The sequence below is a fragment of the Fonsecaea pedrosoi genome (assembly GCF_000835455.1).
Source record: "Fonsecaea pedrosoi CBS 271.37 unplaced genomic scaffold supercont1.1, whole genome shotgun sequence".
Classification (NCBI taxonomy): Eukaryota; Fungi; Ascomycota; class Eurotiomycetes; order Chaetothyriales; family Herpotrichiellaceae; genus Fonsecaea; species Fonsecaea pedrosoi.
Genome location: NW_013550615.1, coordinates 2507094 through 2522077, shown reverse-complemented (window position 1 = coordinate 2522077; position 14984 = coordinate 2507094). Strand labels below are relative to the sequence as shown.

The 14984-nt window shown below is 55.3% G+C and overlaps 5 protein-coding genes across 5 annotated transcripts; 3 read left to right on the top strand and 2 right to left on the bottom strand.

Moving 5' to 3' along the window:
* Positions 1-81: 81 nt before the first annotated feature.
* Z517_00917 (uncharacterized protein) lies at positions 82-1053 on the bottom strand (the record flags this gene model as incomplete). The annotated part of the gene is made up of 1 exon (XM_013433879.1): positions 82-1053. One exon carries the CDS (start codon positions 1051-1053, stop codon positions 82-84), a length of 972 nt encoding a protein of 323 aa, XP_013289333.1.
* A 477-nt stretch (positions 1054-1530) lies between these two features.
* Positions 1531-3940, top strand: Z517_00916 (uncharacterized protein; the record flags this gene model as incomplete). The annotated part of the gene is made up of 3 exons (XM_013433878.1): positions 1531-1646; positions 1711-2402; positions 2547-3940. The coding sequence occupies 3 exons, from the start codon at positions 1531-1533 to the stop codon at positions 3938-3940; spliced, it is 2202 nt and encodes a 733-aa protein (XP_013289332.1).
* A 705-nt stretch (positions 3941-4645) lies between these two features.
* Positions 4646-7300, top strand: Z517_00915 (uncharacterized protein; the record flags this gene model as incomplete). Its single annotated transcript, XM_013433877.1, has 5 exons — positions 4646-4770; positions 4839-5555; positions 5663-5833; positions 5945-6276; positions 6411-7300. The coding sequence occupies 5 exons, from the start codon at positions 4646-4648 to the stop codon at positions 7298-7300; spliced, it is 2235 nt and encodes a 744-aa protein (XP_013289331.1).
* A 418-nt stretch (positions 7301-7718) lies between these two features.
* Positions 7719-9716, bottom strand: Z517_00914 (uncharacterized protein; the record flags this gene model as incomplete). Its single annotated transcript, XM_013433876.1, has 4 exons — positions 7719-8059; positions 8256-8668; positions 8719-9401; positions 9459-9716. The coding sequence occupies 4 exons, from the start codon at positions 9714-9716 to the stop codon at positions 7719-7721; spliced, it is 1695 nt and encodes a 564-aa protein (XP_013289330.1).
* A 1455-nt stretch (positions 9717-11171) lies between these two features.
* On the top strand, positions 11172-14933 carry Z517_00913 (uncharacterized protein; the record flags this gene model as incomplete). The annotated part of the gene is made up of 1 exon (XM_013433875.1): positions 11172-14933. The coding sequence occupies one exon, from the start codon at positions 11172-11174 to the stop codon at positions 14931-14933; it is 3762 nt and encodes a 1253-aa protein (XP_013289329.1).
* Positions 14934-14984: the final 51 nt, after the last annotated feature.

The window sequence follows — 14984 nt, the reverse complement described above, 5'->3', positions numbered from 1 at the left end:
GTCTAAGCGCCAGATTCGGCAACGAAGTCCAATTGGATGCTCCCTCTACATGCGGTCTATTTGCAGTCTAGATTCTATTGTTCAGACAGTGAACTTCTGCAGATTCTCAGGCCCGGATTCCTTTGCGATTTTGGCAACCTGCTCATCACCGAGCTCGTCAAAGATGTCGTATCCCCATCTGGCGGGGAAATTGAACCGTTTGTTCCTCTCCAGCGCGTTCAACTTCTCCATGACGTCGTCGGGGAGGATGGCATCTTGGAAGTTGTCACGGATGCGTTTCTCGGTAACACTCTTCGGGAGCACGACCGTGCCGCGTTGGACGCCCCAGCTCACGAGGACTTGGCCTGGGTCCATACCCAGGGATTTGGCGATGGCGTGGACTTCCGGATCGTCGACCGTCTTTGGCTCACCGGTTGTGTTGTTCCCGAGAGGACTGTAGGCTTGGAGCACGATGCCCTTCTCATTGCAGAAGGCGAGCAGCTCGGGTTGTTGCAGATATGGATGTGCCTCGACCTGGTTGACCGCGGGCACCACGTCGCAGGTGGCGAGGAGCTCCTTGAGACGGCGGATGTTGAAGTTTGAGACGCCGATCGCGCGGGTCTTGCCCGTCTTCAACAGTGCCTCCATGGCCTTCCACGTCTCGGTAAAAGGCACGTCTGATAGCCGGAACACACCCTGCTCATCGAGGGGGAACCATCGGTCTCCAGAGGCAAAGGCCACGGGCCAATGCATGAGGTACAAGTCGACGTAGTCTACCCCGAGGTCCTTCAACGACTTGTCGAGTGCCGGTTCGACATCCTTGGGGTCGTGTTTGCTGTTCCACAGCTTGGTCGTAATGAAGATGTCTTTGCGGTCGACGCCACTCTTCTGGATGCCCAATCCGACCTCTGTCTCGTTTCTGTAGATTGCTGCACAGTCCAGGTGTCTGTAGCCGGCCTTCAGGGCGATCTCAACTGCTTTCTCCACCTCGTGCGGCGCAGCCTGCCACGTGCCGAAGCCGACAGCGGGGATTTTGGCGCCGGTGTTGAGTGTAAAGGTGCGATTGAGGGCCATGGCTGTGCTGTGCTGTGCTGCTGCTGCTGCTTGGATCCTGTGTGTGTCTTAAGTTATTGTGAGTTGAGAGGGTAGAATGGAGAGGAAGCTGTTGCTTATCTTCATTGCTCTTTTCCCTTTTTCCTTGCCCTATTCCCTTTTCCGCATCCTTCCCAGGAAACTTTTCCACCGGGTCCATCTGTTCGGCCTTGTCGGCTATTGAACCGATGTCCAGGGGCAGGAGAGGGTCGCTTGTCGGTCGCTTGTCGTTCGGTCGTTGGTCAAATCGGATGCTGAGAATCTTCTTCAAACTTGCCGACGGAGGGATCCCGTATTTGCCCGGTTGGCACCGGTTTGTCTCCCCAGGGTGCGTCCAGGGACTTGGGAAAATCCCCGCAGTGCCACCCACTTTTCTTCATATGGTCTCTTACCCTTCGTCTGCTGTTCCTACGGGAAATCCAGCTGCTCCAGAATTTCCATGAACCCAGAAACACAGACATGGAGGAGCCCCAGACCTCGTCTCCGTCGGAGAATCGTACTCTGCCATCCAGTCCTCCCAAACGACGCAAGCTCAAGCACCCACGTACCACCAGGGCTTGTATGTTCTGTAGGAGGTAATGCGATCGGTTCTTTGCCTTTGTCTGCCCTCCCGTTCTGATGGTGTATGGTATATTTCAGACGTAAAGTGCGATGTTCGGGCACTCAGCCCTGCGATTACTGCCGCGGTGAAGAGGTTCGTTGCGAGTACGACGATGGCAAGTCGAGGCCACCTCCCGAGTCTTGCAGTCATGGCCGTGGTGACACTCCAAGCTTTCACCGGGTCTCAGAGACATGGAGGTCGCCAGGCGAACCACTGAGCGACCGTACAAATGTGACGATGTCGACCCCTCAAGCCTCAAATCAAGTGCTGATGAGATCACCCGAGAACACGCCTCGTCTCTCTCGAGGCCCGTCGCTCGAACCCACCTTTGCTGAAGGCCACCACATCAGCGCAACGTCAGGCGTGTCGTTTCTCTATCACTCATGGAATCGAGGGGATGCGGTCGAGGGAGAGGCTGCGTTGCCATCAGCGCCTTTGACCTGCCACGGAGACATCCCTCCCGTCCAAGTTCGACAAGACCAGCCGCTGCCCACACGTGAAGAGGCAGATGCGCTGCTAGAACGGTACTTTCGCTTCGCGACGCCCACCTATCGCTTTCTCCATCGGCCAACGCTCGAGAAGTGGACATCCCACCTCTTGAGTGGGGCTCGACTCTTGAAAGCGGAAGCCGCATGTACTCTACTGGTGTTCTCACAGTCACTCCTCTACACGAGGGAAGGCGACAGGTATGTCGATGGCGGAGACCAGGACCTTACCCGCAGCCAATTTTGTAAGTTATCTATCCTTGGATCCCCGAGTCACGAGGGATGTGTCGTCGTAGATGATAAGAACACAGAGCTACTCCATGTCCTCTCCGAGGGCTTTTCCTTAGATGGTGGACACTGACGAATGGCTGACTTTTCTATCGCTACAGATTTCGAAAAGGCCAAGTCTCTTCTCAATCAAGAACCTGGACCAGCCTCCGTCGCCAGCGTCCAGGCCCGACTCGCCATGTGCTTGTACCTCCTTAGCACTTTCCGGATCAACGAGTGCCGGTTCTGCTTCAGCCTCGCCTGCACGATCCTGACCTCGATAGGTCTCCACAGGAAGATTTCGTCCAGCCAGAAACTAGATCTGGTGACGCTGGAGTCGCGGAAACGCACGTTCTGGTGTGCGTATGTTTTGGATGAGTACATAAGTGTGATGCTGGGCCGGCCACGAATGCTCCGCGACGAAGACATCGACCAGCCGTACCCTCGCAACATTGACGATCAAGACTTGCTGTCCACGGAGTCTCCCGAGGACCTCCCCTTGCACGGTAACCTGGAAGCATTCATAGCACATGCCGACCTGGCCAAGTTGATGGGACGTAATAGCGATCTCCTCTATCCAATCCACCCTCTCTCTGAAGATCAGCTGTTCGATCGGACCAACTGGATGCTTGAGGCTACGCTGGAGTGGAAGGACACTCTTCCGGACTTCCTGAAACCCCGTGCCAGGACCCTGGCGGGGCAGAGGACGTTTGAGCGGCAAAATACTGTCCTGAAACTTGCGCATGCTCATCTCCGGATCCTGGCCACCAGGCGATGCTTGCTCGCAGACTTCAGCCGACTCGGGCACAGGGCCTTGTCGGTCCTGGATGAAAGGGCGTTGAACCCGATCCGTGAATGCGCCAGTGCCATCAGCACCATCCTCAACACGACGTGCGACTTGATTCAACGGGGGGCGCTGTACCAGTCCTTCTGGTTCACGCAGTACATTGCCCTCGTCGCGGTGTCTACCCTCTATGTCTTTGTCATCCAGAGTAGCCGCGCCAACATCCCGCCGGGCGTGTTTCCGGAGATGAACGTCTTCTTCGACATGGCCATGTTATGCCAGGATCGACTGGCGGAGATGTCCCCGGAGGGCAGCCAGGCCCGACGCCACTGTCACCTGTTAAGTCGGCTTCGACTCCGTGCCGAAAAGGACGCCGCGCGATTGAAGACGTCGACGTTTGAGCGCACCTCGCCCTCAACGGTACCACCTCACCAGCTTGCACCGATGTCACAACTGGCTTCGGGGGCCGTAGACTCGGGAGGCTTGGACGTCCCACTAGACCAGTCTAGTCTGACGACTGCGGTGGGTTCCGAGCATCCGGAAGGTCCTAGCAATGCGCGACCAGGTGACAGCGGTAGTGGTGTAGCTCGTGGCGCGGATCCGACGCTCATGGGACAGTTCACACCGTCGGACGACGACTTGATGTTTCAGAACCTCCTAGGCTGGGGCTGGGAGAGTCTGGACACGGTCGGGTTTCCTGGCGAGGGGGAGCTATTCTTCCTCCCGGCGTGATGATCTTGGGGGTCAATAGCAGGTATCCGTACGATCCTAAGAAAGAGGTCTTGCCCCATACAGTACATTGTAGCATGCACGATATGGGTGTTGCCGTCAAGAGACCACCCAGGGTAAATGACGAAGCGGCAACTGTCTATGACATGCACGCATGTGGACATGTTCTCATCTTAGTAAATATCCCTGTAGAGTTGAGTCCACCGCCGCTAGACTGTATAGATATATATATATATATATCCATCAACCATCATCCCCCTAATCTGTTGTTCTCGGTACATCATTCTTTATTGTCCCGTTCATACATCCAGGGTTCGCTCACTCACTCAGTCGGTATCCCATATCTCCATAGACCTCGGGTGTTCTCCACATCACTGCAGGAACTGTCTCGTGACATCTGTAGGATGGAAGGCGTGACACTAGTGCGGTTGTGCTAATACGGACGGAGGGTGTTGAAATCCGGTCCCGAAATCCGGGGATGCACGAGAAGGTATAGCCGCTAAGGCATAGCTGTGCTTGGTGCCAGTACCAGTGCCAGTCAGTCGATCTCGAGATTCATTCTCTCATTGAGAAAGGGGAAATGGAGGAGGAAGGCAAGGCCCAAGGAGTGAATTATTAATCTACCGTTTGATCTGTATCAGCCATACTATCCATCTACATCTCCTCCTTTTCACTGTTGAATACTCTTGTCCCCTCACATTTCTCGCTATGGACACACCACAGGACGGCGATGACCCCCAATTCAACTCGGCACCGTATGGGCGGGCATGTCTTCAATGCGCGCGGGCCAAATGCCGGTGCATACAGCGAGGGCCGGGGTTGGATTGCGAAAGGTTCGTACTCGGGCGCATCGCATTTTTGCACCTGATCCATCTGTCGTGCTGATTGATGTCACTCGCAGATGCCGTCGTCTAGGGAAACAATGTGTGCCTGGTAACCCGCGGAGAAGACACAACGGACGCTGTCGTCCCCCTTCGAGGACTGCTCGACTAGAGAACAAGCTTGACGAGTTGGTCAATGTGCTCCGAAATCAGCGCCACCATCGTCCAGGAGCCGGGAATTTTGATACGGCCACTTCAGATTCCAGTCCAGCCTTTGACACAGAGGACCTCGACGCAGACCATGAACGACGCCATGACGCAGTCGCGCAGAGTCACACCCGGGACAGTAGGAGCAGGAACAGAATACATCCCCCACCCATCTCTCAGGGTGCGGATCGTGCCATCCCGACCGACAAGTCATCTTCACCCACATTCAACTATCCTATCCATCCGGTATGCGAGTCCCATACCACCACCCTCACGTCCAGGAGGGGCACTCATGTCCTACCAGCCTTCTACTCGGTCACTCCAGCCGAGGCCGAGCAGTGTCTGGGCGTCTTCCGCAGCCAACATCTCGAGTTCATGCCCTTCGTGCACCTCCCCCCGACCGTGACCGCCAGCCAGCTCCGAGAGACACGACCCTTTCTGTGGTACAATATCATGACGGTGGCGACGCCGGTCACGTCGCTCCAGCTGGCGTGGAGTGAAGCGATCCAGAAGAAACTCGCCCAGGACATGTTTGTGGAGAATGAGAGGAGCGTAGACTTGTTGCTGGGCTTGCTGGTCTATCTGTCCTGGTAAGAACAGTTTCTCTTTGTCCCTTCTTTACTGCACTGCTCTATTGATCTCGAATGGATGAAACAGATAAGGCATATTCAAGTCCTCGCTCACTGGAAGCTTGCAGGTCACATTTCTACAAGAAGAGAGGACCAAATATATCTCTGCTCTGCTCGCTGGCCATGTCGCTTGTCTTTGACTTGGGACTGAACAGAGCTTCGCGCGAAGGTCCTGGAGGGGACGGAAAGACCATGGACGAATGTCGCGCCGTGCTTGCGTGCTTCTACATAACCAGCCAGTACGTCGTCCCCATCCCCTCCCTCCCTCTCTCTCTCGCGCTGTGTGTGTCTCAAAACTTTTTCCTTGCTACATTGTTATCTCGGTCGCTTACGCAGATGTCCATCCATAGAATCTCCTTGACCATGAAGAGAATCGACGGCCTAAACTGGACGCCCTACATGGAACGGTGTCTGGAAACGCTGGCGACACAGCCCGAGTGGCATCTCGACGGCGTCCTCGTGGCCCAAGTACGTCTGCAGCTGCTCTTGGATGACATCAATCGTAACTCGTGGTCTATGTCTGCACCATCATCGTCGTTGTCGCTATTCTCGTCTTCATCTTCTCATACGACCGCGGCGGCGATGGCGACGGCGACTGGACCTTCGGCATTCTATGTATCTGCTATTCTCGCGCAGATTCGGGCTATCGAGAAGGAATTGACACCGGATCTCAAGAACAATCGTATGTTTTTATCTCTTGACTGTTCCACCCTACTTCCTCCCCCCCTTTCCATACATTTTCATTTCGTGGTGCCACCGGAAGGCGCCGAGAAGCAATGCTAACCAGGAGCAACGCCGAACGTCGTGGCGTTGTAGATATCCTCCTCGCCCAGCTCCGCTACACGGAGCTGATCACGCACGAGACCACGATCCAGCTGGCCGGACCTTTCAACACCAACATTAACACCAAGCCCGACCACCGCCGCCATCACGCCCGGAGAGATCTTGTCGCGTGCCTCGGCGGGTTCTTCGACGCCCTCTTCGCCCTCCCCGCCACGGCCTACGCGGGCATGTCCTTCCCCTTCTGGTGCCAGCTGGGCCATTGCCTGTTGACTCTCCACGGCGTCGTGACCGTAGAAAGGGATCTACTTTGGGATGGGGGCGGGGACGCGGACAACCGCATCGACCTGCTCGACATCTGCGACCGCCTCATCAGCAGTCTGGACGAGGTCTCCTCGCAGAGAAAACTCCTCGCAGCGTACACGAGCCACAGCACCGGCATCGGCTACGGCGATGGGGACGGAGATTGTAATTCTGGCGCTGGCCCCGGCGCCGAAGTGGACACGTTCACCCTCAGCGGCCGCATGATCCGGTCCATGAAGTCGGTGTGGACGCGGGAGTTGGCGGCAATGACGGCGGACGTATCATCCAGTAGTACTACCACTACCACTAGCAACGACAGTCGAGGAGGAGGAGGAGGAGGAGGAGGAGGAGGAGGTCAGAGGAATGACAACGTCGACTGCGAGACGGATGTACCGACGTCTACAACAACAGCAACAACAACAACAACAACAACAACATTCGAGACACCCACTCTTGACCCCGACCACATGGCTTCATGGGTAGACGATGATGACGGTAGCAATCTCGGACGCGCATTCCTGACGGCAGAAGCAGAGTCGTCATCGTCGTTCTTTAGTCCCCTGTTTATGGACGAGTCGTGGTTTGTGGATCGGGACATGGCGAGTGCGTTTTCATGGAGTTGAGCGCGTAGTAATAGTATATGTATACGTATATGAGGTGTGGATACGTATATCTGTATAGTGCCTGATATGCTGATACTATTGGTGAGGTATTCATTCCGGTTGGCCTAGTAGGCTGGCGGACAAGGGGGGGGGAGAGGGGAAGTATTCTTAAGAGAGAGAGAGAAAGAGAGAGAGAGAGAGACACACACACTCTCTCTCTGTGTGTGTGTGTGTCTCCCTCTCTCTCTGTGTGTGTGTGTCTCCCTCTCTCTGTCCCCTTTATCCTCCTCTCCTCTATCCTATCAAGCCAACTCGACCCAGCTCAAGTCAGTACCCTCATTCCATCCCCGCCCCCTACCCCTACCCCTACCCCTACTCCAGCTCTCCCCTCTCCTTCTAACCACAACCAGAACCACAATCACAATCACAATCCCACAAATCACTCCGTGACCTCCTTGTCCCTGCCACTAGCACTAGCACTACCACTGTCGCCGTCCCTACTATGCACCCTCTCCCACGTCCCCAACACCCCCACCACCAACGCCGTCCCCGCCGCCGCAATCGCCACCGCCCACGCGACCTTCAACCCGGACATGTACGCAGCGACCACGCCGGGGAGGACTTCGGGGCCAAAGACGCGACGCAGGTCCGAGGCGCCCGTGGTGATGACCAGTCCCGGCGGGAGGGACGGGTGTGTCCGCCGGATTTGGCGGGTTAGGGTGTTGACGAAGGCGGATTGGCCCGTCGAGACGAAGAGGGCGCCGCCGGTCGTTTGGAAGACTGGGTATCCCCTCCTCCGTGGGGAGGGGGTCCATGTTAGAAGATCAGATGGCGGCTGTTAGAAAGAGAGGGCGTTGGGGGACGCTTTGGCTTGGTGGGGCATGGTATGGTATGGTATGGTATGGCATGATATTGGTCATGTTGGATCAAATAGGGAGCAAGGAAAAAAGGGAGGGGGGGAAGGAAGAGGACTTACACAATACAATAGCCGTCGTGGACGAGAGATCCTCTGCAGACGAAAACCCCTGCGCCGTCATCACGGGCACCTGAAACGCCAGGCCCCATCCGATCCCCCCCAAGATCTGATAGCCCACCCATGTACCCGTCGACGAGCCAATGCCGAGCGTGTAGATCAGGCCGGCGCCCGCGGTGGCGATGGCGGCCCCGACGACGAGCACGGGCGTCGCCAGGCCGGTGCGCGTGATGAAGACGCCCGACACAATCGTGCCGACCGTGATGGCGATGACGAGCGGCAGATTGTGCACGGCCGACGTGGTCGGGTCGGCGCCGTCGATCGACTGGAAGTAGATGGGCAGGTAGTAGATCTCGAGGAAGAAGGCGCCGGAAAACAGCGACGTGAAGACCGCGGGCACGAGCACCGTGCGGCGGCTGATCAGGTGAGGCGGGATCATGCCCCGCTCGCCCTGGAACCACTCCACAGACCCAGCGCGGTGAAGATGGCGACGGAGCCCACGAGGAGGCCAATCACCACGGCTGAGTCCCACGGGTGCGTCGTGCCGCCGTACTGGAGGGCGAGGATGATGGAAATGAGTCCGCCCATCGCCATGGCCGTGCCCACGACGTCGATGTGCAGCAGCCGGTGCATCCAGGTCGTCGTCGATTGAGGCCGCGTAGACGCTGGAGGGCGGAACAAGAACAGGATCACTACCGTCGAGAGGCCGCCGATGGGGAGGTTGATGTAGAAGCACCAGCGCCAGGTGACCGAGTTGGCGAAGACGCCGCCAATGAGAGGTCCGACGACCGCCGCGATCCCCGCCGTGCCGCCGATAATCCCCATCAGCATGGGCCTCTTGGGGGCCGGCGCCGAAAAGGCGATCATGGTATAGGCGCCCGACGAGATGCCAGCCGCACCGAGGCCAGCAATGGCCCGTCCGGCGATGAGGGTGTCTGAGTTGGGGGCCACGCCGCAGATCAACGAGCCGAGTTCAAAGATCAGGACGGCGACGACAAACGTATTCTTGAGAGGGAAGAACTTGTAGACTCTCCCCCAGGCTGACGTGGAGCCGCCGACGCACATGAAGAAGGCTGCGCCATACCAGGAGATGTCGCTGATGGTCTGGAACTGGTCGGTGATTCGAGGGATGGCCGTGGCAACGATTGTCTGTTTCCGCCTCGCGTCAAATCAGTGCGTGTTTGGACAAAGAGTAGGGAGTCAGACCATGTCGAGAGAAACCAGGAAAGATGCCATGCACAGGCCTATGACTAGGCAGATGAGTCGAAACCCGTGAGGAAATTCATCATCCTTGTTGTCTGTTTGGATGTCGATTTGACTCTTCTTCTCTGCCAGCTGTTGGTCGTCGATGGTGTCTGGGAGGTCTCTGTCCTTGTTCGTCCCTAAAGATTCCACGACGCTAGTCTCTCTTTTTGGCACCGACAGGGTAGAAGGACTGCGTTTCGCGGTTGTGGGAGTGGCCATCGTGGGGACGTTGCGTGGACGACTTTTGAATAGGACTGGAGGTCTGAATGCGTCCAACAGAAGTCAAGGTAGCTGGTGGACGTCTTTATACATAGCCCGGGCGGGACAGGAGAGCTTTTCAATCTCGTTTTTGAGGGGATTTCTGTCCTAGGATGTAATGAGACTGTTATATGTCATTAGTCCAGCCGTGCCCAGGGACAGAATCGCGATCGGGATTCCGCTTGAGACGGAATTCCATGGCTAAACACATCAGGCATTCGGACACCAGAGGAGTTCCGCTCCCGACCAGGAACATGTAATTTCCCATGTAGAGGCCGCAACTGTAGCATGGATGGTTAGAAATATTCCCAGAATTCCACAGAGCTGTGGTGTGTCGCTTCATCATCGTTGAAAAATATCCATTCTCGTTTGGTTAATTCCCCGTCCAGTTTTAATGCCTGAGGCCATGCTTGACCATATATTTCTGGATTGGCTCAATTGATGTATAGCACTCCTTTCTCTGATGGGCATAACTCCAGAAGAAGTTTCTGTTTCGGAGATTATACTTCATTCGCAGTCCTGTTGGATCCCGGTGGTAGATATTATCAGGCTGAAAACTGATGTGTGGTTCTATATGTTTACGCCAGATCTGCTGCGAGGAGCGAGCAGAATAGCTATGCTGATGACGACTTGCTAGTGTCGTATCCGATGCGACTTGACCTGTCTGATCGTATTGGAGTCTCGGGGAGGCAGGTTGGAGAGCCTGATGTGGAGGGTAGATATGCTGAATGGGTCGGCAGCGCCTTCATCCAACAGAGAGAGCTAATGGATGGAAACACCTCGAGCTTCAACGCTCTGGACGATTGACTTAGACAGCCCAGCCAATGCTCTTACCTGCAGATGCATAATTGCCGGTGACACGACCACAATACCGTGAGGCTGTTGCCCCTGAAGACGAACACCAAGCCCCGTCAAGTTTCGTGAGTCTTTTGCTTCTTCCGTCGGCTGCTCCGACGGAATCCTCGTATCCTTGAAGGGCAAAGTGTCCACCTTTTGGAGTACCACGCTGCTGCTCCGCCTGTGGGCGTATTCGGCCAGTTGGCATACAAGTAAGCACGGCTGCGGAGTGTCGGGCGTCCCTCGTACATATGTCACCTTGATTTGACATGCGGCCTTAGACAAAGGTCCATCGATCTTGAACCACACGCTGAGCAAATAACGATGAGCCGACGGATATTTGAATGCTGTGTCACCAAAGGAATGATCACCGTATCCTCCTCTTCCTTTGAACAAGCGCTCCACTAACGGTGCCGCCGCAACGCCCATCCCAAGGATATTGCCTCGTTTGGACAGTGGTTCCACTCCTGGCAAAGATCCAGCAAGGCATTCGCAGAGATTCTTATATGTCCGTTCTTCTCGCCCTATACGTCTGATATTAGCGCAAAAGAAAACGACCTCGACGATAGAACAAGCAGGATGGCATCCGTGGACATGAGATCCCCCCTACCTGTCTCGAAAGTCAGCCCAGTCGCGTCCCCGTCGCTGCAACCACCCACGCCACCGCTATCACCACCACTCCCGAGTCCTCGAACCATCACAGAACTCTTGTCACTGAGGGCGCGAGATTTCCCTGACGAGCCGATCTTCGGGTATCCCTCGGACGCACTCGACTATCTCGAGTACACATACTCGGACCTCGTGAGAATATCCTCGCAAGCTGCCAGGCGATATGCAGAATGCTTGCCGTCTCGTACCGACTCTCACCAAGAGACACGAGTCATTGCCCTCCTGGGGCCATCGGATCTGGATTACTTCTTCACCCTCTTGGCTCTGTCCAGACTAGGGTTTACGGTCCTCTTTTTGTCGACGAGAATATCCCAGGCCGCGTATTTGTCTTTGCTGGACGTCACGAAATGCCGCCATATCGTCGTCGGTTCCTCGTTCCGAAAGACTGCAAATGCTCTGGCGGCTGCTAGAGATGGGTTAGAGGTCATTGATATCTTGACCCAAGCGCAGTATATGACCAACACACAACTAGACGATGCCGCACTACAGCAGCAGCATTTTGACCTGGACCAGGAATCCTCCAAGGTTGCATGGATCATTCACTCGTCTGGCTCGACTGGTCTCCCTAAACCGATTTATCAAACCCACAAGGCGGCACTGAAGAACTATGAAAACAGCTTGAGAATGCGTGGCTTCGTCACGCTGCCACTCTTCCACGCCTTCGGCCTCAGTAACGTCTTTCGTGGTATCACCGCTGTCAAGAAGATATACATATACAACGCCAACCTGCCGTTGACCAGCCAGCACCTGCTGAAGATCCTGACAGACCACGAATTCGAGATCTTTCTCGCCGTTCCATATGCCCTCAAACTCTTGAGTGAGACGCATGACGGAATCAATGCTCTGGCGGCGCTGAAGGTGGTCATGTTTGGGGGCTCAGCGTGTCCGGATGCTTTGGGCGACTTGTTGACCGAAGGCGGAGTCAACTTGATCAGCCACTATGGAACGACAGAGACTGGTCAGCTGATGACATCCTTCAGACCTGCTGACGATAAGGCCTGGAATTACGTTCGAGAACACGACCAGCTGAAGCCTTATCTCCGGATGGAGCCTCAAGGAGGGAACCTGTATGAGCTTTGTGTTTTGGATGGGTGGCCCTCCAAGGTTGCGACAAACCGCGACGATGGATCGTACGCAACGAAAGATCTCTTCGAGCCCCATCCATCCATACCAGGAGCATGGAAATATTGCGGTCGGCTTGATGATACTCTTGTCTTGGTCAATGGCGAGAAAGCCATTCCTCTTGCCATGGAACAAGCGCTGCGACAGAACAAACTGGTGAGAGAAGCGGTCATGTTTGGGACGGGTAAGAGCCAGCTGGGTATGATGGTCATTGCTTCCGAGCAAGGAGCTGGCATGAGCGCCGGAGACCTGCTCGAGTCAATTTGGCCAACAATCATGGCGGAGAACAAGGCCTTGCCTGCTTATGCACAACTGGCGAAAGAGATGATAACGGTCCTGCCCGCCGGAACCGCATATCCTTGCACCGACAAAGGTTCCCTGATACGTCAGGCATTTTACCGAGCTTTCCACAATGAAATCGAGGAGGTGTATCACCAAGCAGAGTCGAGAACGGCTGGTACCCTCGTGCTCTCGGAGCTCGAGCTGCGAGAATTCATCCGCGGGCATTTGCTGGACCTTTGTCCTCAAGATGAGTCCACATGTCTGACAGATGATACTGACTTGTTCTCACTCGGCGTTGACTCCCTGCATTCGACGAGACTCCGAGCCAAGATATTACAGGAAGTTCAACTGAATGGTAATTCGCTGCCACAGAACATTGTGTTTGAATATCCCACCATCGCCAAACTGGCCGCTGCCATTCTCAACATCCGTGATCGCAAATCGGGCGAAACGCAAGATGTGGTCAAGGAGATGGAACGGCTTGTTGAGAAATATAGCGAGTTTCCCCAACATATACCTGTACCGTCCAAGTCTACAGGGCGTTGTATTGTTGTCACAGGCGCAACAGGTTCCTTGGGAGCTCACCTTGTTGCACAGCTTGTTCGCCGTCAAGATATCTCAGAGGTGTGCTGTTTGGTCCGAGCCAGTTCCAGGTCGTCTGCCCGTCGACGGGTCATCGAATCGATGCAGCGCCGAGCACTGTATCACACGCTTCCACTGGATTTGCGTCGCAAGATCTCTTGCTATCCATCTGACTTTTCGAAAACAGACCTGGGCCTCGGTGACAGTGTCTATGCCAGCATCTCAGCAAAGATCACAAGCCTAGTGCACTGTGCCTGGTCAGTCAACTTCAACAAAAACCTGAGTAGCTTTGAGGCAGACTGCATTGCGGGCACCCGGCATTTGATGCTCCTCTGCCTCTCCGCCCAACAACCTACGCCGGCTTCATTCAATTTCTGCTCGTCAGTCTCCACGGTGACGAATACTCCTGGTGATGCCGTGGCAGAAGCGCTTCCCCAAAGTTTCAAGTGTGCCCAGGGCATGGGGTATGCGCAGTCAAAGCTGGTGACCGAGCACCTTGTGACGCGAGCCGCCTCTCAGACGGGAATGGAGGCTCGCGTCTTGCGAGTCGGACAGATCATTGCGGACACCGCACATGGCATTTGGAACGACACCGAGGCCATCCCCCTAATGTTGCAAGCGGCGACCACAATCGGGGCACTCCCAACCCTTGACGAACATCCCCGTTGGTTGCCAGTGGATAGTGTCGCGAGGGTAGTTATGGATATCTCCCTTTCGAGCACCACACATGCAGTCTTTAACATTGTCAATCCCCGCACATTCCACTGGACGAATGACCTCCTGCCTGCACTACACAACGCAGGTCTGTCGTTCGCCCAAGTGAATCAGCGCGAATGGATCCGCCGCCTGCGCGCATCAAATCCAGACCCCGAACAGAATCCCACAATCAAACTCGTCGAGTTCTTCTCAAGCAAATATGACAATGACCTCACCAAGAGGAAGAACTTCAAGTATGTCACATCCACAGCAGAACAAATTTCTCCCGAGCTCGGTATGGTGCCTGCATTGTCCACAGACCTGGTGAAGAAGTTTGTCGGGCATTTTCTGAAGACCAACTGGACGGCTACGGCGCCAACAGCAGGATCCCGGCAGCAGCAGTCAACTCGGCTCATCGTCCTGTCGGGTCCCCCTGGCGTTAACAAGAGCACCCTTGCCATTGAGCTGGCCGAATCCCTATCCTGCCCAGTGATTGATGGGGATGCGGTTCATGATGCCATTGCAAAGGTTAAGATGAGCTCTGGAATCCATCTTAGCTCCCTTGATAGGCAGATTTGGCTTGCTCGAATTAAACTTGAGGTGTTGGAACGTGTTCGAGCGGATCAAATTGTCCATGGTGATCAGCCGAAGTCCAGCGGGCGGAGTGGGAAAGACGTTATACTAACGTGCTCCGCACTTTCCCGGTCCGACCGCAATACACTGAGGAATATCCTGTCCAGGTCTAACGACGAGACTGAAGCGGAATACATCAACACTGTATTTGTGGTCTTGCAGGCGACTGAAGACGAAATACTCCGAAGAGTGGGCGACGGACAAAGAAACACCATGAAACTTGACATGGTAGCACCGCGGTTGGATACCACTGGACACGCTGACGTTGATGAGCCCGACATCTTCCCTGTAGATGCAGAGCAGGAGATGGAAGCGATTATTCAGGAAGCCTTGGGTGGATTGGCTGTCCTTACGTAGACAATGATGCTTTGAATGAATCGGTGGTTTGGCGTTTGCTGAGGATAGTCT